Source organism: Theobroma cacao, chromosome 5 (assembly GCF_053813885.1).
Source record: "Theobroma cacao isolate CCN51 chromosome 5, ASM5381388v1, whole genome shotgun sequence".
Taxonomy (NCBI): Eukaryota; Viridiplantae; Streptophyta; class Magnoliopsida; order Malvales; family Malvaceae; genus Theobroma; species Theobroma cacao.
Genome location: NC_142643.1, coordinates 29729528 through 29756130, shown reverse-complemented (window position 1 = coordinate 29756130; position 26603 = coordinate 29729528). Strand labels below are relative to the sequence as shown.

The following is a 26603-nucleotide window of genomic DNA, read 5'->3' as shown; positions in this document are numbered from 1 at the left end:
AGATGAAAGGTGAAAAATACCACCGTACCATGCCAGCATGTTTTATTACTATTACATCAGCATTATATGATAAAAAATAACAAGTAGTATTTTGACGATACTTAATTAATAGTTTGTCACAAAAAAATATTTAATTTAAATAAAAATAAAAAAATTTAATTAAACATAATAAAAATATAAAATTTTATTTAAATTTTTAAATAATTTTAATTTTTTTAAATACTATGCCATTATATCACGAAAGAAGAAACACTCCAAGTTAAAACAAACTAGCCAGAAGAAAAAAAAAAAGATATAAACTAATAATATTATTGTCTCTCACGTTTGGCGTGATTTTATTGTAATAGCTAATAATATTCGTAAATTGTAAATTAAAAAAAAAAAAACAGAGAAACACACGGGTCGTCCCATTGGACTGAAGAAGAAAGGACGGCATTGAAATTAGGGAGAGAGAGAGATCTGCAAGGAAGCCGCTGTCTGTGGTAATGGAAGGTATGTTCTCTTCGTTTCTCTTTCTTCGTCAAAAGTTTAAACCCTAAACTCTCTCTCTCTCTGTGGACTCTCGCTTGTCTTTGATTTTGTCTTCCTTCTCTCCACTAATTGATTAGTTATGGATATGCTTTAATCGTTCTTCTACCCTTCATTTCCTCATTTCCGTAAACATAATCTGCTTTCTTATCATCTGAATTAGTTGAATTTTGTATTTCTTTCTTTTTTTGTTAAAAATTTATAATAAATTCTATTGGAATTATTACATCAATCATAAGCGCTTGTAGTTTGAGGAGAAAGAGTTGCTTTTAATATTAGTTTCTATGCAACTCAGCTTGGTTCAACCGTGATCTTATGCTATTTGTCCCTTTACTTTTTCCGTCTTCTTTAAAATGAAAAAAAAAAGAAAAAGAAAATTGGGAATGGTAGGATAGGAAAGGCGATTGAGTTTAATCCACTGAAGATGACAAAAACTGAGTTGTATTCATTGCATATGATAAAAATTAATTTTCTCTTCTTTGATCGCCAGTTTTAATCTTTTGCATATGAATTGATAATTGCCACAAAGGGTTCAGTTCTTTCTAAATCAAGTTTACTGTAGTACCCTATGGTCTTGTTTGCTGGATGTTCATGGTTAGTCTGGAGCTGCTCTGTGACATTAGCACCAAGAGGATAACACTGATGGTATCTCTTTGTGTTCAAACGTGATTTTGCTGCACTTCTTGCCTGTGCCTTGACATGGAATTTTTAGGACTATGGCTTCTCTTAATGTCTTGGTTCTTGGTTCTTGGTCCAACAGTGTTTATGTTAACTGACTTTTGTGTGCAAAGAAGTTGTGTGCAACTAGATGCTGTACAAGGGGTTTTCCTGTTTCTCCATTCTTTTTGTAATCTATGTAATGAGCATGCTTCTTAGGAGAACATGTAATGCAATTTTACTTAAATGTGTCACTATGTCAGTGTTTCAATGCATTATTTTCTCCTGGGAAAATGAGGTAGCTTGTTTTTCTTTTACTGGATCTGGTGTACACAACTACACGTGACACATCTAAAGACCTAAGAATTGCTTACAAGTATACATGAAAAACCGAATAATCTCACTGCTTAGATGCTGTTTTATCTTTCATCTTTTTGTTTCTGTATGATAAAAAATTGTCCCGTTTCATCTTCCTTTGTTCCTTTTCCTGAGCACCATTGCTTTGGCTTCTATGGATGGTGAAGCCATTATTTTGGCTTGAAACTTGGAAAGATTTTTGCAGTATGAAGTGAACTGAGCTAAGATTTAAAACATGATGTTTAAAAATGTAGTTGCAAACTGAGGATGGTGGACTCCATCAGTAGTGTAATTCGTTGTTCATACTTGTCACTTTAAAGGCTGGAATTTTTGTTCTTAGACCAAGGACACAGAATCCTTGTTGATGGTCAACATTGTACGTAGGGTGAGCTGTTCTTGTTTCTTTTTAAAAATTATTATAATAATAACTATATAGGCAAGAATGCTGGTTCTTGGAAAAATATTCAATTGTAGGATTTCTCTTTACTTGTTGGATTTGCTTGTTCTCAGGTTCATTTGCGCTTTACTTAACTACCATAAGAACAAATTTTTTTGGTGTTATTTCATCCGGTTTTATTTAAAATGGTCAGCTTGAGAGGATATGATGTACAACAAGTATTCTAAAATAAAATCTCTCACAGAAACAATCCGCATTCTAACCAAAAAATTGTCAAATATCGATAGCCAAATACTTGTATCTAGAAAATATCAATATCTCAAATATTTCATAATCCAAGCCTATGGGAAACTAAAATAACATAGGTATATATCACTAAACCCTAAACCCTAGTGGAAATGCAAAATACCAAATATAACCTAATAGTTGGAAAATAATTAAAATACTAATTAATATAAAATAACCCAAATAATATAAAATGGCCTAATTATATGAAAAATTTGCAATCAAACTCTTAAAAGTATAAAATGAAGCCTTAGATAATTAATCCCTCAATTAGCATAACACATCATCAGGATTCTGTGTGGTATTCCCTATAGTTGGGTAGCATATTCGTTGTTTGGTAAACATACCTTCTTAAGTAGTGCTTTTGCATGGCCATATTCTTATCATACAATATATCTTGTATGAGGATTTTGTTAATCAAAAACCTGAATGGATTTGTTTGCAATGTTACAAGGGTGTTTGTAAACCTCATGGCTTAGGTCTTCGTTAGAAACTTGTGTAGCATCTTGCTCACCTTTTTTGGTATTTATTTTTGGGTTAGTTACACATTTGGTGCCCAAACTATAATGAAATTGTCAATTTGGTATTTGAAGAAAAAAATCGCCATTAAGTACTCCAACTTTAATTCTGTTAGGCAGATTGCATACCTCTAATTTTGTTAATGAAATGGGTGATATGTCCAGAAAAGCTAATCAGAATGTGCCACATATCTAAAAAAGTCATGTCATTTTTCTTTTTTGTAATTTTTTGTACTTTTAGAATTAAAATGGTCCAAAAAACAAAAAAAAACCCAAAAACTTTAAAAATTAAAAATAAAAAGGGAGGGAAAGGAAGTGCTGGTCGATGCAAGTCAAATTGGTGCCCATCTTCCTTAGAGCAGGTTTTTTTTAAGACATATGGTGCATTCTTAGTGGTTGTGTTTGGACACATCACAAATTTGACTGATTCTATTAGTCAAATGTGCGATCTGATGAACAAAAGCATAGTTCGAGTACTTAATTACAAAATTTTTTATTTAGATACCAATTTGACAATTTCAGTATGGTTCAGTACCAAATATGTAAGTAATTGTTGTCTTTTCATTCAATAGAAAAGTTATATAGTAAAGTAATATGTAATTGAATTAAGTAAATAGAATTGTGAAGGCAGATAATGACAGTCACAAGCATCTAAAATGCACATTTATCATAGTAATGCTTTGTCATGTTTATTTCAACGAAACCTTGGATGTGTACCTTGGATGAAACTCTGTTTCCAATATAAAAATGTGATAAATTTTAAGCGAAATAAAAATGATTACTAAGACAGTAATAAGGCAGCTTCTAAAATTTTAACAAGCTGAAACCAAAACTAACTAATAGAATATGAGTTACCCTTTTCTTTTTCTTGCATTTTCCCTTCCTATATAAATTCATTAACTTGTTGGAGCAATGAGGACCATTGTCTTTGAGGAGTACTAAATTTGGATGATCATTTAGAAGAAATGACCTGTGTTGTTTGGGCTTATTTTGTTTGGATTTTATTTTCTTCTATTTTATGGACTTTGTCTGATTTATGTTGGCTTAATGTAAAGTTTGTGAAGCTCATGTAAATAGATTTATTTCTTCCATAGTTTTTAGGTTGCTTTTGATGATTGAGATTAGTGATTTCTAGAATTAATATCATGTCTTCTTGACCTCAGCATGAAATGCTTAAATTTCTCTGTACATATTCAGTCTCTAATCAAGTGCATAGCATTTAAAATAAGGATTAGAATCAAAAGATTGTGAGCCCTTCACTAGACCCTATTCCATTTGTATTAAAAGTAATTATGAGTATTATTCTATTTTATTCAACACTTTTGTTTGTATTTTATTGTAATTGTCTCAACTGTCAGCATATCTCAAATACACATGATGTTTGACAGGTGGGTCCCCAGACCAGGAATCAGTTGGGTCTGGGACAAAAAGGTCCACTGTATCGTCTGGAAGTAAATCTCGCACTCGCAAGGAAGTTTTCTACAGATTTATCGACTGTGAAATTTTTACTGAAAATATTGAAGACTGGTTTCAATCAATATCTGAGAAGTCAGCACCAAAGAAGCCTGCCTTTGATGTACCATTTGAGTTGATAGAGCTTCAAAAATTTGACTATGCTTTGGAAGGCGTTTCATTCCAACAGCTTATTCGGATGCCAAATGCCGTTTATGCTTCAACATCTGATGCCGCTGAAGCAACTGCTTATCTCGCCGTTGATGATTTTCTCCATGCAACTGTGAAAGGCTTGTGGGAGGCATTTTGGAGTCAGGATGAACCCTTGCCTTTCTCTGTTGCCTGTCTTTACAAAGAAAATCTAAAATTTTACCAAGCTGAGAAGGCAATAGCTAATGGGAAGCTTGGAAGTTTATGTGCTACAGGTGTATTGCATAAGAACCCAAGACATCCTCATGGAAAGTGGGATGATCTTCTTGAACTGGCTCTTTTGAGGCCTGATATCCGAAGCATTGCTCTGGAAAGCGAGCAACAGCCTCCTCTGCGTGTTCTAGGGGAGGCTCTTTTCTATGCTTTGCGCATGCTTTTATCAAGAAGCTTAAGCAGACAGAAGTTTCCCCAGGGTTCAAATTCTGTCTTTGTTCTTCTTGTTGATTCTCAATATGGTGGGGTTGTGAAAGTTGAAGGAGATGTAAATAAAATGGATTTTGATGTGAATAATGTCTATGAGTGTGCTGCTGATTGGATAAAAAGGCATGCCAAAATTGCAGTATCTCCAGTTGATAGGATCTGGAACAAGCTTGGAAATGCCAATTGGGGAGATATTGGTGCTTTACAGGTAACTTTTGCAACTTTTCACTGCATTATGCAATTTGCTGGCCCGCCTAAGCACTCCATTGAAGATTTAGCCGCTGACCATGGTTCTCGCCTCCAAACAAGGAGAGTGGAGAGGCAATTGGGGGATACTAGAGTGAATGGGGGTGGTCTATTTAGGTTCCAGCAGCATGGTGTTTCTCCTGAAATTGTTGAAGTTCAGGATGAATCTGTCAAAATCAAGTCTGAGGAGTTGCTAAAGCTGGAAGTAGGATCTGTATTGTGGTTGGAGGATTCAAACTGGCAAAGAGGTTATCAGATTAACCAAGTCGAGAGTAATGGTGAGCTTCCTTACTACATTGCATCACCAGTTGAAGAACCAGGAAAGTCCCTCTTTCTGTATTTGGGATCCCATCCTTCTCAGCTGGAACCGGCATGGGAAGATATGAATATGTGGTATCAAGTTCAGAGACAAACCAAAGTGTTGACTATTATGAAACAGAAAGGCCTATCTAGCAAGTATCTGCCTCAGTTGAGTGCATCTGGAAGGATTATTCATCCTGGTCAGTGTCAGAGACCCAGTTCAGGTGGAAACTGTGATCACCCTTGGTGTGGCACCCCAATTCTTGTGACCAGCCCGGTTGGTGAAACAGTTGCTGATATGGTCAGTGAAGGTCAATTTGGTGTGGATGAGGCTATAAGGTGTTGTCATGACTGTTTATCTGCACTTTCTACCGCCTCTTCAGATGGCATTAGGCATGGAGACATTCGGCCTGAGAATGTGATTTGTGTAAGGTCTGCTGAAAGGCATCCTTATTTTGTCCTAATTGGTTGGGGACATGCTATTTTGGAAGATAGGGACCGCCCTGCAATGAACCTTCATTTTTCATCTACTTATGCTCTACAGGAGGGAAAGTTGTGCTCAGCATCGGATGCAGAGAGCCTGGTTTACATGCTTTACTTTGCATGTGGAGGTGCTTTGCCTGATCTTGATTCCGTTGAAGGGGCATTGCAGTGGAGAGAGACCTCTTGGTCGAGGAGATTGATTCAGCAGAAACTGGGTGATGTCTCAACAGTATTGAAGGCATTTGCTGATTATGTTGACAGTTTGTGTGGAACGCCCTATCCTATGGATTATGACATATGGTTAAGAAGGTTGAAGAGAAGTATTCGTGAGGATGATCACGGGAAGGAAATTGACACATCTACCTAGAACTATGTTGTAAAAGCCAATCTGGTTTGTATTAACCATCTTGATCATCTTGATGATTATTGCTTGCTAACTGCCAAAGTGTTTTGCTGGAAATCTCTGACCCTTGAAGGCCATTGTTGAACTCATGTGATGCTTTGAGTGTCATCTCCTGGAACAGGACTATTCAAAATTTTGGCAATGGTTGCAATTGTCGCCTATGGAGCAGCTCAATACTCTTCAGTTGTCTCCGAAGCTTATAGGTTTCTGGAAAAAAGAGGCACGCTGATGAGCATTAGCTAGAATGTATCGTGCTTATGGACTGGGTTTGGAGGAATTATCTGGATTTGTTTGGACGGGCTTTCCACATTGTGTAGAGGATATGAAGGGTCATTTCTTGGTTTCATTTTTTTTTTTTTGGTTTTACTGTTGTAATTCCCTTGTAAAGATACAAGCAATCTGGAGATATTTATATTGTCCTTGTAACAGGTCTGATGTTGGACATGATGATCGAGAAGTAGTCAGGGCATCATCCTTTCCTGTAAATGAATCGTGAGGTAGTGCTATGGGGTTTCTGATTTTGATTGTCCAAGTCTTTTCTTTTGCAAATCTTACTGTTTCTCTGTATAACTCTTCAGTTCTCTGCTTTTCTTGGCCAATTTATGACCTCCGAGGTCTTGAGAGATGCATAGCTGAAAATAGGATTCTGACACCTGTTTAAATGGTTAGTATATAACCTCCAGTCTACTCCTTATTTCAACTTTACTTCATTATCTTTTTCTTTCTTTTGTTTTTGCTATTTCTTTTCCGCCTGCAGCTAGACGATGAACCTTGTACCCAAAACAAAACAAAACAAAACGAAGCTCCTCAATCCTATCACCTTAAAACTCAACTCTCACGAGTCACCAAAATAAATATCTTGAGAACCCATCAGCCATGGTGGTTTTTGGTTCCGGACCTATTGAAATCACCAAATCATTTCCTGTTGGTTGACTGATAAAAGCTGTGCATTCTTTCCTCTTATTTTTCTGTCTTTCGTCTTAGAGTGAAACAATTTTGTTGTGTCATGACCCAAATTCAAGTATTTAGGGAAATGATAAAATCATATAGTTATGAAAGGAATCTCCTAAACATGTAAAGTGACAGACATCATGCTAAGTTGAAAATTAAAATTTTAAAGTGTTTTCATAAATTACATTTTACATGTCTCTAAACTTAAAAAATACAAATTACCAACAAAACAAGAAACCAAAATTCCAATAGATTAATAATTTTACAAACCATTACCAAAATACTCGTATCAAAACTTATAGAAGTCTAAAGACAAAGGCTAATCTTGGTAACATAAGCTCTCACTCATCTAATCCTCAAAAAATGCAAATATTGAAATTCGAAAAGAAAAAAAAAAGCAGGGAAAATGAAAGGAATGGGTGCAGCTCAACATGTACTCAACATCTCCTTAAATAGATCAAGCATGCTTTCAGAAAATTTAGGTCAGATTATCAACTACAATTATTTGAAATCAAAATTGGGTACTCTAATGCCTATAAACGTGTTTGCGTTAAAATCATATTCTCAAATAAATTTCATAAGTCTACTCTAACATGCTAGAATCAAAACAAAGATCACAATTTCCCCAAGTGGTACGGGTCAAAATAAAATAAAAAACAAGCAATAGTTGCATAGAACATATATCAAGAATATCATTATTTTGAAATTGGTGACATTATGTGAAATCGGTTTCTAACCACAAAATACATGTTAATATAGTCAACATTTATGTGAGACCTTGACCTTTAAAGACTCGTAGATAGAAGTAGATGCGATATCCCTAATCAGAGGTAATTTCGTCATTTCTTTAGTAAGCTCCTAAAAGTAAGTTTTAAACAATATTAAGGCCTAAGGCATAAATGAATGGTGAAAATATGGGTAAAATGACGAAGAAAATGAAAATGATGATGATTTCCACAGTAAGGGTAAAATGGTCATTTTTCACATCGGGTCAAAATTTTTAAGTTTTCATGAACCCGAGAATTTCTAAACCATTATGAACCTTGTCCCAGTGTCAAAAGAGTAAAAAGATTGCATAAAGGATTAGAGAAGAACAAGTTACCTTGTGAAGGCATTTTGGTAATTTAAGTGGAGTGGATAAGCTTGGGCTATAAATATCTCCATCTTCCAGCAGCTTCTTCTTCTTCTTCCTTCTTCTCTTTCACGTTGCTTCCAACCTCCATGGAAGCTTGATATGAACCTCCATAACCTCCCTCAAAATAGCTCCACTTTTCATGCTTTTGGTGCTCCCTTTCATAAACCCTTGTGCTCTTTCACTCTCTCTTTAAAAACCTTGAAGAAAATCTTATTTTCATACTCTCTCTCTAATTAGGTGTTTTGGAGAGAGAAAGAGGAAGCTTCAATTATAGCTTAAAAGTTTTTGGAAAGAATTTCAAGCACAAAGCTATCAAGGTGAGTAGTAAATTGGAATTGAGTTTAAAGTGTTAAGAATATCTAGTAATTAGATTTGTGAGAGTTTATTTGTTGGGATTGTTATTCATTTAAGTGTGATTAGAGTATTGCAAACAATAGCCATTTAATGGTAGTTGGAAACTAGTTAAGAATGACTAGTATAACCCAATTTAGAAAATAGTTTTGAAATAGTATTAAGGCCAAGTTGGGGTAATGGTGATGTTGTTGTGCATGATAGGTCCCAACGAAGTCCCACAGCCTCAATTGGACCATTAGGGGAGTTAGAGTCGGCTAAAGGCTCAACAAAATATCGGTGAGTGAACTTACATTTCAAAATTATTTCGGGAATGTGAATGTATTTGTACAATGCCTTTGAATCAGTTTATTCAACTTTTCTTAAAAATGGGTACCTTGGGAACAAGCTTTTGATTATTGTCTTTATATATGACACGTGGCTGTTATGGATTCTTGTTTTATGTCATTGTGTTGATATACATATATGTTGTGCATTGGTGGTTGACATGGTGTGATAATGATAATCGTGCATGTGCACGATGTGGGGGGATGCACATGATGGTGGTGAGGGTGTTGGATGATGAAAGTGCCCGTATGCACGATGTGGGGGGATGCACACGATGACTCCGGTTATGTGCACGATGTGGGGGGATGCACATGAGCTGGATGAGATGATAGTGGTATTAATATTTATCCATGTATGTATATGTTTATATGTTTAGAAAATGAAAACTCATAAATATGGTTTATGGTTGAAATGCATATGAATTTGGCATGTTGAACTTTGGAAATCTTTATGTATTTCATGTTGATTTTGTTATTTCAGCAGGATGGCTTTTTCTTGAGGGGAATGGAAACTTTTTTCTTGGTGCTCTGATTCTCGCTGTAGCGAGATTCATTCTCACTGCAGCGAGAAACTCTCGAGTTTGGAGGGGTAACGCTGGCCGGAATCTTGCTGCAGCGAGAATGATTCTCGTTGTAGCGAAAAACTTTCTGTTTTATGGTAAAAATTTCACTACAGCGAGAATCATTCTCGCTGCAGCAAAAAACTTTCTGTTGTGCTCTTTATTTTGTTCTGTTGCTATCTTATTTTTCACTTTTTTGGTACCATAGTTGAGCATGGACTTCTAACATTAAGAAATTTATTAGTTAAGTTTGAAATGAGGAGGTTTGGTGAGAAACCCTCAATTAGTTGGGAAACCCTCGTTCGGCTAATAACTTGAATCCTAACTTCGTTGCAGCGAAAATTCATTCTCACTGCAGCACCCGTCGTTTATTTGACTTGATTCGCATGAATGCTATTAAAGTTTTCACTCTCCAAATCCTTTGTTGAGCATAGACCCTTTTTATAAAGTGATTTACTCATGTGGGGTTTACATGAGGGGTTTTAATAAAAACTAAAGCAAATTGCATTGTTTTAAAGAAATGAATGCATCATGATTTCGTAAACATTCCTTATTGTTTGCTTGTTCCCTTCTTGTTCACTCATTGGGTTTATACTCACCGTTTTTAACTTCATGCTTTCAGATCAAGAGGTAGCCGGTAGCTAGGTCAAGGTGTCCTTGTAGATTTGTATCTTTGGTAGGCATCAATGGCATTCAGTAGCTACACATTCACTATGGTCACTCTGTTGGAAACCCAGACTCATTTTGTTGTAAATATGTACAAGTGATGTAAATTATTAGATTGCACGTTTAGACAATATATATACATTTTTATTGGTATGCCACTATGGGTTGGCAATACTTAGTATTATTTTGATTCAAAGTTATGGAATGTACTTAGTAACGTTTGATGGAATGGTGAACAGGTCATATAAATAGGCTTGCTTGGGCTTAGTGGACTACGTCCATTGGGCCCATGTGCCGATCATGGCCCGAAATTTGGATCGTGACAATTTAACCCGTATTAGTAGGGTCGGAACATATTAAGAGATAATTCAAAACGTATTTTCAAATTATCTTAAATTATACTAAAGCTGTATTTATGCATTTTCACAAATCAAATCTTGTAAAAGCAAATTTCGTATATTCCTTCTAAAGTATCATATGCATTATATATTAACATCCTTCTGTTATCACATTTCACATCTCATAATCTCATGCTTCTTCCACCAAATAAAAGAGGTCTATTAGTAAATTGCCCCTAAATCTCATTTGTACTTGTTCTTGCCATCCTAGATCACTCCTAGGGATGTTAGTCTTAAAAAATCAAAAAACAAATTTTGATACCACGTATTATAAAATCAAAAACAAACATTTGATACCACTTGTTGCTCCTAATGTTAGAAGATAGTGCTTAACAAAATTAATAAAGGAAGGAGCTTAAAGAATAGATCACCCAATAAGGAAAGGTAAAGAGAGTTGATATTAGAAAGCAATTTATTGTGATTCAATCCTCCCTAACCTGCATCCACTAGCTTTAGAACCCTTGTTGGGGTTTTGAATTCTAACTTTGCAGAATTAGTATAATTAACTTCAACCAAGCTTTTATAAGGGGAGTTATACCAAGCTCAAATACCAAGTTTACAAACACAAAAAATGCTTCCAACACTTAATTTGCAACTAATGATTGATCACACACACTCTAACCAAAGCCTACAACTTTACTAATGTGTAACTTGATAACTAACTATTTTGAATACATCTTTTACATCACAAAAATTTTCACATTAAAAGATTGGAGTAAAGTACAAAGAAACCAAGATGAGTTAGAGATAACTTTTTCACATTTGCAAGCCCAATTCTACTTATTTTTTTATCTCTCTAAATAGTTTAAAGTCTTTCTTTTCTTCCTTATATAGTATATTTAAAAATTGCGACCATTTGACATAAATTTGTTCATTGGTGGTGTAAATTTTTTCAATAGATTGTATATTCATGTGAACACTGAACTATCTAACATACTACGTTAATCATTTGAGGATTTTCATTGTTCAAGTAACCAATTAAATACTTGACTTCGTGCTTCTTGTTAATCACATGAAAGAAGTTCTTTAATCGATTGATGTAGTCTCATATAGGATTTTAAAGTCTTGAAATGCTTCTGGACACATTCAATATAAAGAATGGCATTCATGTCAAAGTATGACCAGTTGGAGAACTACATGTAGCACTCATATTTTGTGATAAAAGGGAGATTGAGACATTGTTAACTGATTACAAGGAGTCCTTTTTAAAGTGATTTAAGGAGCTATATCTGGTTACACAAATCCCGCAGAAGAGATGGTTATTGGTTTGGGTAAGAGTGGAGAATATTCCACTCCAATTGTGGCATTTGGAATTTTTTTTGTTTTCCAGCAATAGTTGGGGAAGATTTATGATGGTGGATACACAAACTACGGAAATAAAGTGCTTTGATCATGTGCTTATTGAAGAGGAAGTGTTTTGGAAGGCGAATGTTTCAAATGATATTGAAATGAAAGTAGATGCTGATTTTTTCAAGCTGAATATGCAGGTGATATCGGATTTGGATGTGGAGAAATTGGTTGCCACAGAAAATGAGAGGTCTGGATCATTGGTTTCTATCCAGTCAGTGTATATGTCTTTGGAGGATTATAGAGAGCAAGGAAGTTTGTGGGGTAGGCAAGGTGAGAGTGTAGTTTTAGGTAGTGATAACTCTTGGCAACATATGGAGTATATTGGGAATGCAGTGGTTGATGTAGGGAAGGATAGTGACCCATTTTTGACACGGAAGGATGAGGAGTAAAGGGTTGAGTATATAAGACAAGATTTAGGGGAGATAGTGCAATACGGTGTTAGTGGTAGTGGGAATTTAGAGAGTAAAAGTCTGTGGTGGAGTTAGGGGAGATAATGTTGTAAAAAATGTGCAAAAGGGCATGAGGATGATACAAATAATGTGGATGAGATGTTAATGAGTTTATGGGTAACGAGGAGTAATGACTTAATATCAATGGAGATCGGAATGAATAGGGACATTAGAGAGTTAGGTGGGCTCAAGGAACGGGTGGGAGTGTTAGAGGTAGTAGAACCCAAAGAGAGGGTGGAAGGGCACATGGAAGAGAGATCTTGTCTTGTTATGGAAAAGGAAAATGAATTGGTGATTTGTGAGCAGTATGTGGATACGACACTGAGTGCACAATGTATGACTCTTATTACTCAAAAGAAGAGGTGTGGGCAGCTTAGGAAAAATAGTGACTCAGTTACAACGAATAAGATGCAATTTGTGATACAGATGAAGACGGGAGGTTTGAGTAGGGTGAACAATGTAGATAAGGAGAAAGACATGGAAGTTAATTTGATTGCTAGTTTGAGGTGGGATAATTATGGTGAGGGACAGGAGAGACATGGGAATAACTTAACAGAGTCAAAGGTTCTTTATGAGGTTAGTTGTGGTATGGGTTTGGTGCTTCTCCAGAATCTGTGGGGACTCCAAGAAGGTTGATGATAATTTTTTTGTAACAGAGTAATGCATTACAGGGCATCATTATATTTTGTTGATCAGTAGGGTGAATAACGGGGGGCCTTTATGTGGTTTTGGGAATATTTATGCACCTAATAAGGATGGGGAGAGATAATGTTTATGGGAGGAGCTAGTGGGTATCATTGGACAGCATAATATTTCATGGGTATTGAAAGGAGATTTAATGATGTGGTAGAGTATTATGGTAAAAGAATTAAGCTCTTAGTAAATTATAAAGCAATGGAGGATTTTAGGGATTTTATTGAGGCAGTAGAGCTTACAAATTTACCTATGATAGGCAATGGGTTTAGGGGGGTGCAGTAATCGTAGTGGGCCAGTTTTTAGTAGGTTAGATTTATTTTTGATAGTAGGGGAGATTTTGGAGATGTTCTTGGAGGTGGTGCAAAAATGTCTTCCAACTTCTTTATTAGATCATAATCCAATAATGTATATAGCACGTATCATGTATAAATCATTTGAAAAAGTTCAAAAAGCTGAAATTAACCAGATTGAATATTATATATATTTCAAATATCATTTTTGTAATTAATTTTGCAATTAATTGTTAGTATAAAGAAATTCAAATGTTATCAAGATAAGTAATATGTGCTTAAAAAGATTGTTTTGTTTGGTAAGTCATTAGTCTTTGTTTTTTTCTAAAATGAATAAACTTGAATGCATTGCTTAGTTTTGTTGTTGTTGAATAAAAATTAATATGTTCTGCATTTAGTTTTGTTTATTGAAAAAGTGGAATTACAAAAAAATCGATGACGAAGAAAGTATAAATAATCATATGATTTATTTATTCATTGAATTCATTTCCTACACTACTCATATTGGAGGATAGCAGATAGGGATATAAACATGTAAGGTACCCACCCAACCCTGAAACTGTTTAAATATTAAAATAACCGAACCCAATAAAAAATCGAATAAAATTAAAAAAAATTACCCAAAACTGAACCTTATTAGAATAACACTACCCATTAATTATCCGAATCCGTTAATTACCCGATTATTCTAAGCAAATTTTTAGTATTTAGATACCGTTTAATAACTTGACCCTGAAACCCAAAATTCAAATAAAAAATGTTCTACATTAATTCATATAATATTAACTAACAATTAAAAACTATTCCGTAATTACAATCAACGACAATACAACATAAAAATAACACAAGTGTAGCATCAAACATCATATTCAACCCTAAACATACAACAACATGAATACATCATAAATTTCATTTGAATCCCTCTTCTTCCTCAACATCAATTGTGCAAAGTTCACCTCCAATTGAAGATCCTACATAAATTAAAATGATGAAAAATTATGTAACTTGAAATATAATAAATATTTTTATAAAACAAATGAAAAAAATTACTAGTATATTATTTACCTTCCATTTCATTCCTAAACCAATTTTGGGTGCACATTCTTGTCTAGCTAGCTAACTCTAGTAAAGTGAGTTTTATTGTAGAATTCACCCTAATATTTAGTTAATTGTTAGGTGCTATGTAATTAAACAAGGAGTGAGACGTATTCCCATCCAAGAAGATAACAACAAATGGTATACTTGCAAATATACAGAAATACAAGTTTGGTGTAGACATGTGATTGGAATTAGGATTAATGATTCAATTTATATCAAAAACCAAAGAGGTAGATGCAAGTAAGAATAATATCAAAAGTCAAGAAGCTTGACACTTTACATCTAGGCAAGAGAACAATTAACTATGTTGCTAGTAGCATGATACAATATTAACAAGCATTCCACCAGCAATACAACATTGCTTTCTTCCACACAACTAAATTCATCATCAAAGCAAAATATGACATGCGAAGATAGAATAGAAATTGAACCCTTTTAACAAGTAGCTTAAAGATTATTTGTTTTAAATTTAATTGTGTATTCCAAGATTCAAGGTAAGTGCTTTGAAAAGACAACTTAAGTGAGCAACCTAGACTTTTGTCTAAGAAAGGATAGAAGCAGAGAGAACAATCCAAGAAACTTTGTCCTTTTCCTCGATGTACTTTGACTCTATCTTAAAAATATCATAAAAGCACTGTATAGGATTGCAGATTGATTTTCAAATGATAAGGTGCAGCTCAGATACATGAAAAATTGAAGCCAATTGAGAAAAGGAGATACAACAATCTCAAGAGATCTTAAGTTCACTAATATCCTTAACTTACTGCACAGTCTCACCATTTTGTACTCACAAACATCTGCCTAGATGAACTGATGATCATTTGGCTTTGCAATAGTTATCTTGCCCATTTTTACTCCAAGTTTCAGTAGATAAATTGTTCTTAACATGTTTAAGGAACAATTATTACCTTAAACCGAATCAAATTCTCAAAGAATGCCAAAAACAAATGTTAAACATTCCTAAATCAAATTCGTCGAGAAATTACCTCGAACTGAATAGGCTCAAAAAAGTAGATTTGCTTGCCAATATGCCAACGACTCTTTAAGAGAGAGAAAGGAAAGGAAAAGGAAAATGGTGGTTGATTTGGCTAAGGGAGAAGAGTACGATTGGAAAAGGAGAAATTTTTTAGAGAGCAGCCGCTAGAAGAGGGAGGAAATGAGGTAAAAAAAACTTTAGAAAAAAAAAAGATTTTATTCCTAGGGTTAAGAGGAGTGAAACAGTGCTGTTTTGAAGAAAGAGAATATGTTGTTTTTGAACTTGAAATGAGGGATCATTCAATCTTTATTACATTATTATGTTCTCTTATATCTATTTTTAGTGTTATCTTAAATGAAATATTAAGAAAATAGATATAATGTAAAATTTTTATATCTTATATAATTATCTAGTCTTTATTTATATATGGTAGATAAATCATAAGAAGGAATGAAATAGATATAAGATACCAAATCAAATTAAATTAATTGAAAAGATAATTAAGGTTACTTCAAGAAAAATTAAACTTAAATTAAGAAAAAAATATTATATATAGCTTCTGAAAAGTTAAAGTGTTTATTTAACAAAACAATGATATGTTATTAAGTTTGCATCATAGTTCAATTAATATATATTAATTTTACATTTGTTAATTTACAAGTTCAACTAATATAAAAATTTTATATATTGAAGTTTACATCATATATAGTTCAACTAATATAAATTAATTTTACATTTATTAGTTTACAAGTTCAACTAATATAAAAATTTCATATATTTAAGTTTACATCATAGTTCAAGTAATATCAAATAATTTTACATTTGTTAGTTTACAAGTTCAATCAATATAAAAATTTTACATATTTAAATTTCTATCACAGTACAAGTAATATAAATTAATTTTGCATTTGTTAGTTTACAAGTTCAACTAATATAAAAAAAATTATATATTTAAGTTTGCATTATAGTTGAAATAATATAAATTAATTTTACATCTGTTAGCTTAGAAGTTCAACTAATATAAAAATTTTATATATTTAAGTTTGCATCATAAGTAATATAAATTAATTGTGCATTTGTTAGTTTACAAGTTCAACTAATATAAAAAAATTATATATTTAAGTTTGCATTATAGTTGAAATAATATAAATTAATTTTACATCTGTTAGCTTAGAGGTTCAACTAATATAAAAATTTTATATATTTAAGTTTGCATCATAAGTAATATAAATTAATTTTACATTTATTAGTTTACAAATTCAACTGATATAAAAATTTTATATATTTAAGTTTGCATCATAATTTAAGTGTTATAACATAATTTTACATTTGTTACTTTACAATTTCAACTAATATAAAAATTTTATATATTTAAATTTGCATCATAAGTAATATAAATTAATTTAACATTTGTTAGTTTAAATTCAACTAATATAAAAATTTTATATATTTAAGTTTGCCTCATAAGTACTATAAATTAATTTTACATTTGTTAGTTTACAAGTTAAATTAATATAAAAATTTTATATATTTAAGTTTGCATTATAGTTTAGGCAATATAAATTAATTTTACATTTGTTAGTTTACTAGTTCAATTGATATAAAAATTTTATATATTTAAGTTTGCATCATAAGTAATATAAATTAATTTTACAACTATTAGTTTACAAATTTAACTATTATAAAAAAATTTATAAGTAATATAAGTATTATCGACTTCTATATGGGTATCGAGTACCTGAAACTTGAAATAAATATAATCGGATTCGAGTTTTGAATAACCTAAGGGTGATACCTTGTGAGACCTTGACCTTTATAGACTCGTAAAGGGAAGTATACGTTATATCCTTGATCAAGGGTAATTTCGTCATTTCCTTAGTAAACCCATAAAAGTAAGATTTTTAAATAATATTATGGTCTAAGTAGGCCTAAGGCATAAATGGATGGTGAAATTAGGGGTAAAATGGAAATGAAACCAAAATTTCGATAATTTTCACGGTAGGGGCAAAATGGTCATTTTTCACATCAAGTTAAAATTTTAAGTTTTCATGAATCCGAGTATGTCTAGACCATTATGGACCTTGTCCCGATGTCAAAGGAGTAAAAAGATTGCATAAAGGGTTGCATGAGAACAAGCTAACTAGTCAAGGGCATTTTCGTAATTTTAAGGGAATGGATAAGTTTGGCCTATAAATATCTTGTTTCTAGTAGCTTCTTCTCCCATTTTCCAGCAGCTTGTCTTCTTCTTCTTCTTCTCTTTCACGTTGCTTCCAACCTCCATGGAAGCTTGATGTGGAGCTTGTATAATTTTCCCTCTCTAACTCTAAATTTTCATACCTTTGAGCCCTTTTGACTAGAACCTTTGTATTCTTCCACTCTCTCTCCTTAAAACCCTCGAAAAATCTTATTTTCATCCTTTCTCTCACTAACTAGGTGTTCTAGAGAGAGAAAGAAAGAATTACCCCATTTGTGTGGAAACTATTGGAAGAGAATTCAACTACAAAGGAACCCTAGGGTGAGTGATGCACTAAGCTTGGTTTTTAGCTGTGGATAATGGCTAGTAATTTAGATTATGAGCTGTTTTATTGTTGAGGATGTTCATTCATTTTATAGTGATTTAGATAGTGAACATAGATAGCCATTTAAAGTGGTAATTGAAGGCTGGCTAAGAGATAGCTTTTAGGGTTTATAGTATATGAATTAACATAATGGTGATGTTAATGTGACGGTAGGTTTCAAGGAAGCCCCATCATCCCATTTGGACAATTAGGGAATTGGAGTCATCTAAATGCAAAAATGTGAGCATTTGACTTTGTTGAAATTTGAGAGTTTGCATGTGTTACATGTTGCTTTTGTTATTTAGCAGGATAGCCTTGTTTTAAGGGAAAAGGGAACCTTTTTTCTTTATGTTTTGATTCTCGTTGTAGCGAGATTCGTTCTCGTTGTAGCGAGATTCATTCTCGTTGCAATGAGAAACTCTCAGGTTTTAAAAGGGTAGGTTGGCCGAAAACTTGTTGCAGCGAGAATCCATTTTCGCTGCAGCGAGGAAGGTACAGTAGCTTCTCATTGCAGCGAAACACTCTCTGTTTTTCACCTTATTTTGATCAATTGTTGCCTTATTTTCCATTCCTTTGCTACCATATTTTAGCATGGATTTCCAACATTAAGGAATGAGTGAATTAAGCTTAATATGAGGAGGTTTGGTGAGAAACCCTCAGCTAGTCAAGAAACCCTCGGTTAGTTGATAATTAAATCAAGTGTCGCTACAGCGAGAATGCCTTTCCGCGGCAGCGAGGACTCATCGTTTATTGACTTGATTCGCATTAATGCTATTAAAGTTTTCACTCTCCAAATCCTTTGTTGAGCATGGACTTCTTCTAATAAGTGATTTTTCTCATGTGGGGTTTACATGAGGGGTTTAATAAGTTCAAAAACAAATTGCGTTGTTTTGAAAAAGAATGCATCATGATTTCGTTAAACATTCCTTATGGTATGCTTGTTCCCTTTCTTGTTCACTCACTAAGTTTATACTCACCGTTTTCAACTTAATGTTTTCAGATCATGAGGCAGCAAGTAACTAGGACGAGGTGTCCTCATAGACTTGTATCTATCTTTTGGTAGGTGTCTCAGCATTCAGTAGCTGTACATTCGCCCGAGTCCTTCCGTTGGAAGTCGAGTATTATTTTGTTGTGTATAGACGAACCTAATGTAAATTGTTAAGATACATGTTGTAGACAATGTATATACACTTGTTTGGTATGCCAGTATGAGATGGCAATGTGTAGTATTATTTTGATTCTAAGTTATGAAATGTGACTTAACCGTTTATGATGGAATGATAATTATGTTAGATTAATAGGCTTGCTTGGGCCAATGGATTACGTCTATTGGGCCCATGCGCCGATCATGGCCCAAAATTTGGGTCGTGACATACTTGAACCTTACTCGAACCTCAGTCGGGTATTAAAAGTAATACCCAAACTCTCATCGTAACCTATTATGAAGTACCTGAATCCGATTTTATGTTATCGGGTACTCGATTATTAACTATCCATTTACATCCCTAATACCAGAGGTGCTTAGTGTTCATTTAGTTGCATGCGGCAAGTTATTGTTTCTAACCATGACAACAAGTTTCTAGTCTTAAATAAAAAAATATTTAAGACTTCAAATATGATGGTTTGATTATGGCAATATACCACTGCTAACAAAAGAAGATTGTAGTCAAGTCTATATCAGTATGTATCATTGCCTTCACAATACTTGTTCATGAAGTTATTTTTAACATTCACCAAAAGGAAAATATTGTTTAATATTTTGATTGATATGAAGATTTACAACAAAATAGGAGATAATGGGAAGCTAATCTTGTGAAAATTGTAAGCTACATAGTATTGATAGGCTCTATGTAGTTTGGCCATGAAATTCATGATCTTATCCTTTAATAAGAATTTCTTGTATTTGTTGGATTATGATCTTATGCCTTGAAATTCTTATACATGTCTTTTGATGTACTTGAATTAAATCAGTTTGTGAGATATAACACATACCACTTTGAGTTTAAATCTTGTTATTGCTTGGTGATTTGAACCTTATTGCTCATGGGTACTCATCTCTTATAAAATTATATATGATCTTATGGTTCTTGTTGAAATGTTGGATTAAATATGCATATAGAATATTACTTGAGATATTACAGCAAGATGATCGTGAACTATTGCAATTCTAAATTCTCATAACTTGAGCAAATTTGTTATTCCTTATTGATAAAAGATTTTCTTTTAAGTGTGGTAAAATAAATCTTAAAGAATTAATGAATTGTTTTCCTTTTTTGATAGATCATTCAACTAGCTACTGTTAAGTACAAGCATTCCAATGGCCAAGGATGGTTGAAGGTTGTTGCTGCTTTAGCTTAGTAGCATCCACAATCATCGTCATGATGTTTTCATCGATTGAGGCGGTGGCGTCTCTTGTACCATTATCGACTACAACATCGGCTACTTCAATCCCTTCACTAGCGGAGGTGCTTCCTCCATCTTCTTTGATGCCCATTACTGGTACATCTACTATTACTAATCAAAGTGAGGGTGGCTCTAGTTTGGCATCGCAATTAAGGGGTCGAGGGCTTAGTGTAGGCCTACCCACTCCCATTGATTCAAAATGACATATTCATTTGACTCTTACTAGAGTGAGGTAATTTCGACTCTAAAATAATGAATATAAATTTTATTAATGCATTACTTAAATGATGAATATGAATTTTATTAATGCGTTCTAATCACGTTATAGTGCTTTTGCTAAGACTGGAGTGATTTCGACAATCACAAGAATAATAAGAGTCATTTTAGTGGTGCTTGACTTACATGGAAGGCTATTCAAGTCAAAGTGAAGGATCGAATCTAAAGAAAAATTGAGATACCATATGTCTTTTCACTAAAATATTAATTTTTATAGAAAAAATATTTTTTTTTTCATTTCAACACTAATATATTACTATTTGTTATGTAGGAGTCTTTTGCGTGGGCTCTTATAAAATGCTTTGATGGTCCAACAGATATGGGAAAAAATTTGCAAAGACTGGTTGAGGGATCTATTAGGGGACAAACGCCTCGAAGCTTAAAAGGAAGTCAAGGTTTCAAGCATCATCCACGCCAAAGGGATGTCTTGCGCCTAGATCATTATAGAAGTTTGGGATGCTCTCATTGACAATGTCTATGGCATTGATGAGTGGTAGAGTCGACCTAGAAGCCCAAGGAGAACTACTTAATAGAGAAGGTAGCATAACGAAACACACAACCGATTCTTTACCATTTGCCATACATGCTAAGAGAATGGTACGTGTTCTTAATTTGCATTAATATGTTTGTATATATTATGTTACAATATAGATGATGTTGTAATTGTCTTACAATCAAAGGTAATACAGAGACTAGTGACATTTTTTGAGCTATTCGACTGTACCCACAAGCAAAATAAAGATAACGAATAGTATGTGGACAACAAGTCCAAGACCATTAATTGTAAGTAATTATAAAAATGAAGTATTCTATAATTTCATTGTTCGTTATATGTTATTTACAAATTTAATTACTAATCCATTTTTTGTAAGAAACATATACTTTTGCATTATCATAGAAGTATAGTCCCTTGCCATAGTCCTAGTTGAAGGTCAGTTCGTAAGCGTGGTTGGACGATTTTGGAAGGGTGAAGAGCATGTTGACCACCATCTACGGATTTGGCACCAGGGTGTTAGCTACATCAGTACTTGATGTAGCTTAGATGATAGAGTTTGTTTATGGTCCGACACCATCTGCCAATATTGCGGTTGCTCTTCCATGAATCTCGAGGGCTACAAGGCACTGAAGGAAGATGTCTCTAGTATGAAGAACCGTATAATAAACTTGGAGTTAAGCATCATGTAGATCCTTTGTTACATGATGCCGACATCCCACTCCAAGTTTTCATTAGAGCAACCAGGCCCTTCTAATAATGAGGGCGCACGACTAAGAGACAATGGTAGTGGATAGATTGTAGGTTTTTTATTTGTATTTTTTTATTGATTGTAATAAAAATAATATAAATTTATATTCTTTTTTGTTAATAAAAAATATTTTTTAAAAATATTTATAATAGTTAAAATTATTAATTATCTGTATTTGTATTTTTCATTTGAAATGACAATAGAAACCAATCAATTTGAGTTTTCATAATTTTTTTTTTTGTATTTCACATCATTACCGACTGAATTAGCCTTAGTATTACCGATGGAATCAACCTAATTACTGATGGAGTAGAGGACATCACCATTGAAATTCACCACATTTCAAAACACTCAATTTCGTCGAAAAATCCATTAGTTTACTTTCGACGAAATTTATCGACGGATGTTACCAGATACCAACAGTAAAGCTTTCGATGGTTTGGATGCTTTACCAACTGAATATGTCGACGAAATATTCTATTGAAAAATATTGATAAAATTTTCATCTACCAATGGAATGACCATTATCAACCATGGTATTGTTGAAAAAATAGCAACAAAAATTTGGTAAGGGTCTATTATTTTGTAGTGTCTTTCGCACGCAATCAAAGAGTTCCTTAAATTAAATTGGTCAAAGTACTCTATACGTCCATGTACTATGAGATTTTTATCAATTTAGTCTCTCTATCCCAAAACTGATTAATTTAGTCTTTTTATTATGAGATTTTGTGCAATCGAGTCCCTCTCTCTAACGCTATCCAAGCTCATCGTTGTTGTTGCCGACATGATGTTGACATCTAAATTAACCCATATTCATCTAAACCGTTACTAGTATAAGATTTTTGGAGAACATTAAAATAAATCAAATAAAACTTAGATTCATTTAGTACTCTTGTTACAGAGAATCCCTCTTTGCCTGAAACAAATTAAAAAAGAGTGAAGAAGCTTACACATGAAAAGGGAGTGGAAGCTTAAATGTACTGAGTGAAGCAACAAAAGGGGACATGCTGGTCTTTAAAGGGTCATATATGATATTACATAGAAAGAAAATACCATCATTGACAGCTTAATATTTGAAATTCCTTTGTTAATAAATATACAAAAGTGAAAATCGCTGTGTAGCAACGCTCGAGTTGTTCCCCAAGCTTGCAAAGGAATATCAGATCCAGCGCTTAAAATCCACCTCCAGAAAATAACAAAACAAAGTCTGAAGGACTTTGAATCAAGATCCAGACCCGTCAAATGTACACCACAAAATCCTTGAGTTGGTTACCCATAGGGCATAGGCCATGGCCATGGCCATGGGGAGTGAGGAAACATTATCAGAAACAAACAGGGAAATCAAGAAACACCTATACAAGAATCACACGTGTCAAGTTCAATTTAGAGACAGATTTCATTGGATGAGATTCAATCAACTGTCAACCAACTATAAATCAGACAGCTTATCCCACAGCCTTCACTCTCTGTTTACCAAGTTTGTGCAGGAAAACCACATAAAAATGGCAGCGGAGATGGCCCTTGTAAAGCCTATCTCCAAATTCAGTAGCAGCAGCCCAAAGTTCAGCAATCCAAGATATGCCAAGTTCAGCAGCGTCAAGATGTCAGCTACTTCCCAGCCAACAACAAAACCCAGCAAGAAAGCAGCCAAAACCGCAATCAAAGAGACCCTTTTGACGCCAAGGTTTTACACCACTGATTTTGATGAGATGGAGACCCTTTTCAACACTGAGATTAACAAGAACCTCAACCAGTCCGAGTTTGAGGCACTGCTGCAAGAGTTCAAGACTGATTACAATCAGACTCACTTTGTGAGGAACAAGGAGTTCAAGGAGGCCGCTGATAAGATGCAAGGTCCTTTGAGACAGATCTTTGTTGAGTTCTTGGAGAGGTCCTGCACTGCTGAGTTCTCTGGCTTTCTCCTCTACAAAGAACTCGGGAGGAGGCTCAAGGTGACCCCTTTTTCTCATGAATTTGTTTCTGTTGCTGCCTATATACTAGTAATGAAGCTATTTCAGTCATTATCAGGAAATTCGACGCATTAATCTTCAATTCATTTCATCTGTGAACGGATTGAGCCATCCAGTTGAGGCCTGTTATTTATTTAGTGCTAACTGAAATCGGTTGCCTAGCATAGTTTCCTTTCCCTTACATTTCCAGAGCTGCATATCTAGACGACATTTTATTTACTGTTCTATCTACATTCTCTTGGAGCAATTTTCTTTCTTAATCAACAAAATGTTCATTCAACTAACAGGGTTTCACGAATTGATTTTGCAGAAAACTAATCCAGTTGTCGCTGAGATTTTCTCTCTCATGTCAAGGGATGAAGCCAGGCATGCCGGGTAAGCACATTGTTGCTTCTCCTGTCTGTGGACATTAGCAAATATCACAGCTCCTCATCCAGATAAGTTTACCATTTTATTGGTTGCAGGTTTCTAAACAAGGGCTTGTCTGATTTCAATTTGGCATTAGACCTCGGATTCTTGACAAAGGCTAGGAAGTACACATTTTTCAAGCCAAAGTTCATATTCTATGCTACGTATTTATCAGAGAAAATAGGATATTGGAGATACATTACAATCTACAGACATCTCAAAGCTAATCCTGAGTACCAATGCTATCCTATTTTCAAGTATTTTGAGAACTGGTGCCAGGATGAAAACCGTCATGGTGACTTCTTCTCTGCATTGCTCAAGGCACAGCCCCAATTCCTTAATGATTGGAAGGCAAAGCTGTGGTCCAGATTTTTCTGCCTCTCGGTAATCTTCCATTGATATGTATTCTCTGATAATATCCTCATACTACACTGGGTTAAGATTTTGAAGCAAGCTTCTAACAGAGTAAAACATTAATTTAGGAACTAGTCCAATGCACTTCAGGGGCAAGGCAGCCTTCATATTCCTATTTTGGATAGACAATTCAAACCTCAAAAGACATACATAAAGCTTTAATCATGCACCTGCAAGCTTACCTCATATGATGGTGTTAAATTTCGTCCTGCAGGTGTATGTTACAATGTACCTGAACGACTGTCAGCGCACTGCTTTCTACGAGGGCATTGGACTTGACACCAAAGAATTTGACATGCATGTCATCATTGAGGTTAGTTTCTGGTTACAATGTCATTTTTGTTGAAAGTTAAAATATGCCAGATGCTTATGCTAAAATTTGAGCTCTACCTTGAATATTATTGTTATACAGCATGGTTAATTAATAGCTAAAAAAATCCCACTCTCATATCTTGCATTTGTTAATGTTTTCAATATTTTTGAGCCATGAAACTGAGGATTCATTTCTCTCAAACTGAGATGCCCTAGATGATTGTATAAGGATTCAAATTTCCAAACCATGTAGGACCCGAGCGTGGTACAAGTTACTAGTTAGCAGCTAATCATATATATGTTTCAGCACAAGAGTTCCATAAGGCCTAGTTCAAACAACATATGTTCAACTTTAGAGTTTTGGCTGTCATTTGCAAGTTGTTAATCTGAAATCCCTTGGATGCAGACAAACCGCACAACAGCCAGGATTTTCCCTGCAGTGCTGGATGTTGAGAATCCAGAGTTCAAGAGGAGGTTGGACAGAATGGTTGAGATCAACCAAAACTTGATTGCTGCTGGGGAGAGCCAGGATATTCCCTTGGTAAAGAACTTGAAGAGGATTCCACTAATTGCAGCATTGGCTTCTGAGCTCCTGGCTACATATCTGATGCCACCAATCGAGTCTGGATCTGTTGATTTTGCCGAGTTTGAACCGCAAGTCGTTTACTAATATGTATTTTTTTTACGAGTTCCATTTATCTGGGACCTTTTTTCAGCTTGAGTTCTGTACTGTCAAATTATGTCATCGCAAATTTTAGTAAATGAAACTGAGATACACTTCAATGTCCAGTGTGACATAAAAACTTTGTCATTTGCTGTCTGACCATTTCTATTTTTTCCCCTCTCATGCTTACTTTCATTGGCTATACTTGGTAAATAAAAAATATGGCTTTGAGGCACGTTTAATTATTATATTTAAGGCGATATATATATATATATATATATATATATAAAATAGAGTTCTTTTAAAAAATAAGCCTTATGCATAAGGTGTTTTTGAAAATAGACTTTTTCATAATTTTAACTATTTTTAACCAAGAGAAATAAAATTTGGACAAAATTACCCTTAATGAAACCGATTCATATGTTTGGGTCAAATAAGTTGACAAGCTTTGTAATTCCTCAATAACTCCTCAGTTCTCATTGATAGACCATACATCTCCTTCCAAAGCATTCTCGCGAAAGCATTTCTCACCGGGTCAATTGTTGAGCATTTTGAGCAGTGATAGAAGTATTATGAAGTGGTTTTTCACATAAAGGGAGTTCACATTTTGAGCATAAATGTAAGCATATTGTTCATATTGATATTCTTGTTGTTTGAAATTGTTGAATATAAATTTGAATTTGGTATTATTGGTGGTTTTTGGCTCGAACGGTAATAGGGCATGCGTGACTGGTTGATAATAATTGGGTTTAAGGGTTTAGGTATTGCGTGACTTAAGGTTTGTGTGAGTGGTTGACACCTTATGCATGATTAGTTTTAGGTATGGCGTCACTTAGGGTGTGCATGATTGGT

General features: G+C 34.1%; 2 protein-coding genes and 1 long non-coding RNA gene across 4 annotated transcripts; 2 read left to right on the top strand and 1 right to left on the bottom strand.

The window, feature by feature from the left end:
- Positions 1-330: 330 nt before the first annotated feature.
- On the top strand, positions 331-6961 carry LOC108660410 (Protein kinase superfamily protein). Of its 2 annotated transcripts, XR_016026360.1 has the most exons (3): positions 331-492; positions 4131-6753; positions 6835-6961. XR_016026360.1 is itself a non-coding variant. In XM_018122030.2 (2 exons), exons 1-2 carry the CDS (start codon positions 486-488, stop codon positions 6218-6220), a joined length of 2097 nt encoding a protein of 698 aa, XP_017977519.2. In that variant the 5' UTR covers positions 331-485; the 3' UTR covers positions 6221-6805. The 2 variants fall into 2 exon arrangements, 1 of the variants encoding a protein (XP_017977519.2); XM_018122030.2 differs by lacking the exon at positions 6835-6961 and having other exon boundaries at positions 4131-6805.
- Positions 6962-14173: 7212 nt separating this feature from the next.
- On the bottom strand, positions 14174-15785 carry LOC108662096 (uncharacterized). The gene is made up of 2 exons (XR_001927876.2): positions 15513-15785; positions 14174-14399 (listed from the first exon to the last, which is right to left on the bottom strand). It is a non-coding gene; the product is annotated as an uncharacterized LOC108662096 (long non-coding RNA).
- A 7650-nt stretch (positions 15786-23435) lies between these two features.
- On the top strand, positions 23436-25890 carry CRD1 (dicarboxylate diiron protein, putative (Crd1)). The gene is made up of 5 exons (XM_018122210.2): positions 23436-23935; positions 24264-24328; positions 24418-24745; positions 24990-25088; positions 25494-25890. The coding sequence occupies exons 1-5, from the start codon at positions 23486-23488 to the stop codon at positions 25755-25757; spliced, it is 1206 nt and encodes a 401-aa protein (XP_017977699.2). The 5' UTR covers positions 23436-23485; the 3' UTR covers positions 25758-25890.
- Positions 25891-26603: the final 713 nt, after the last annotated feature.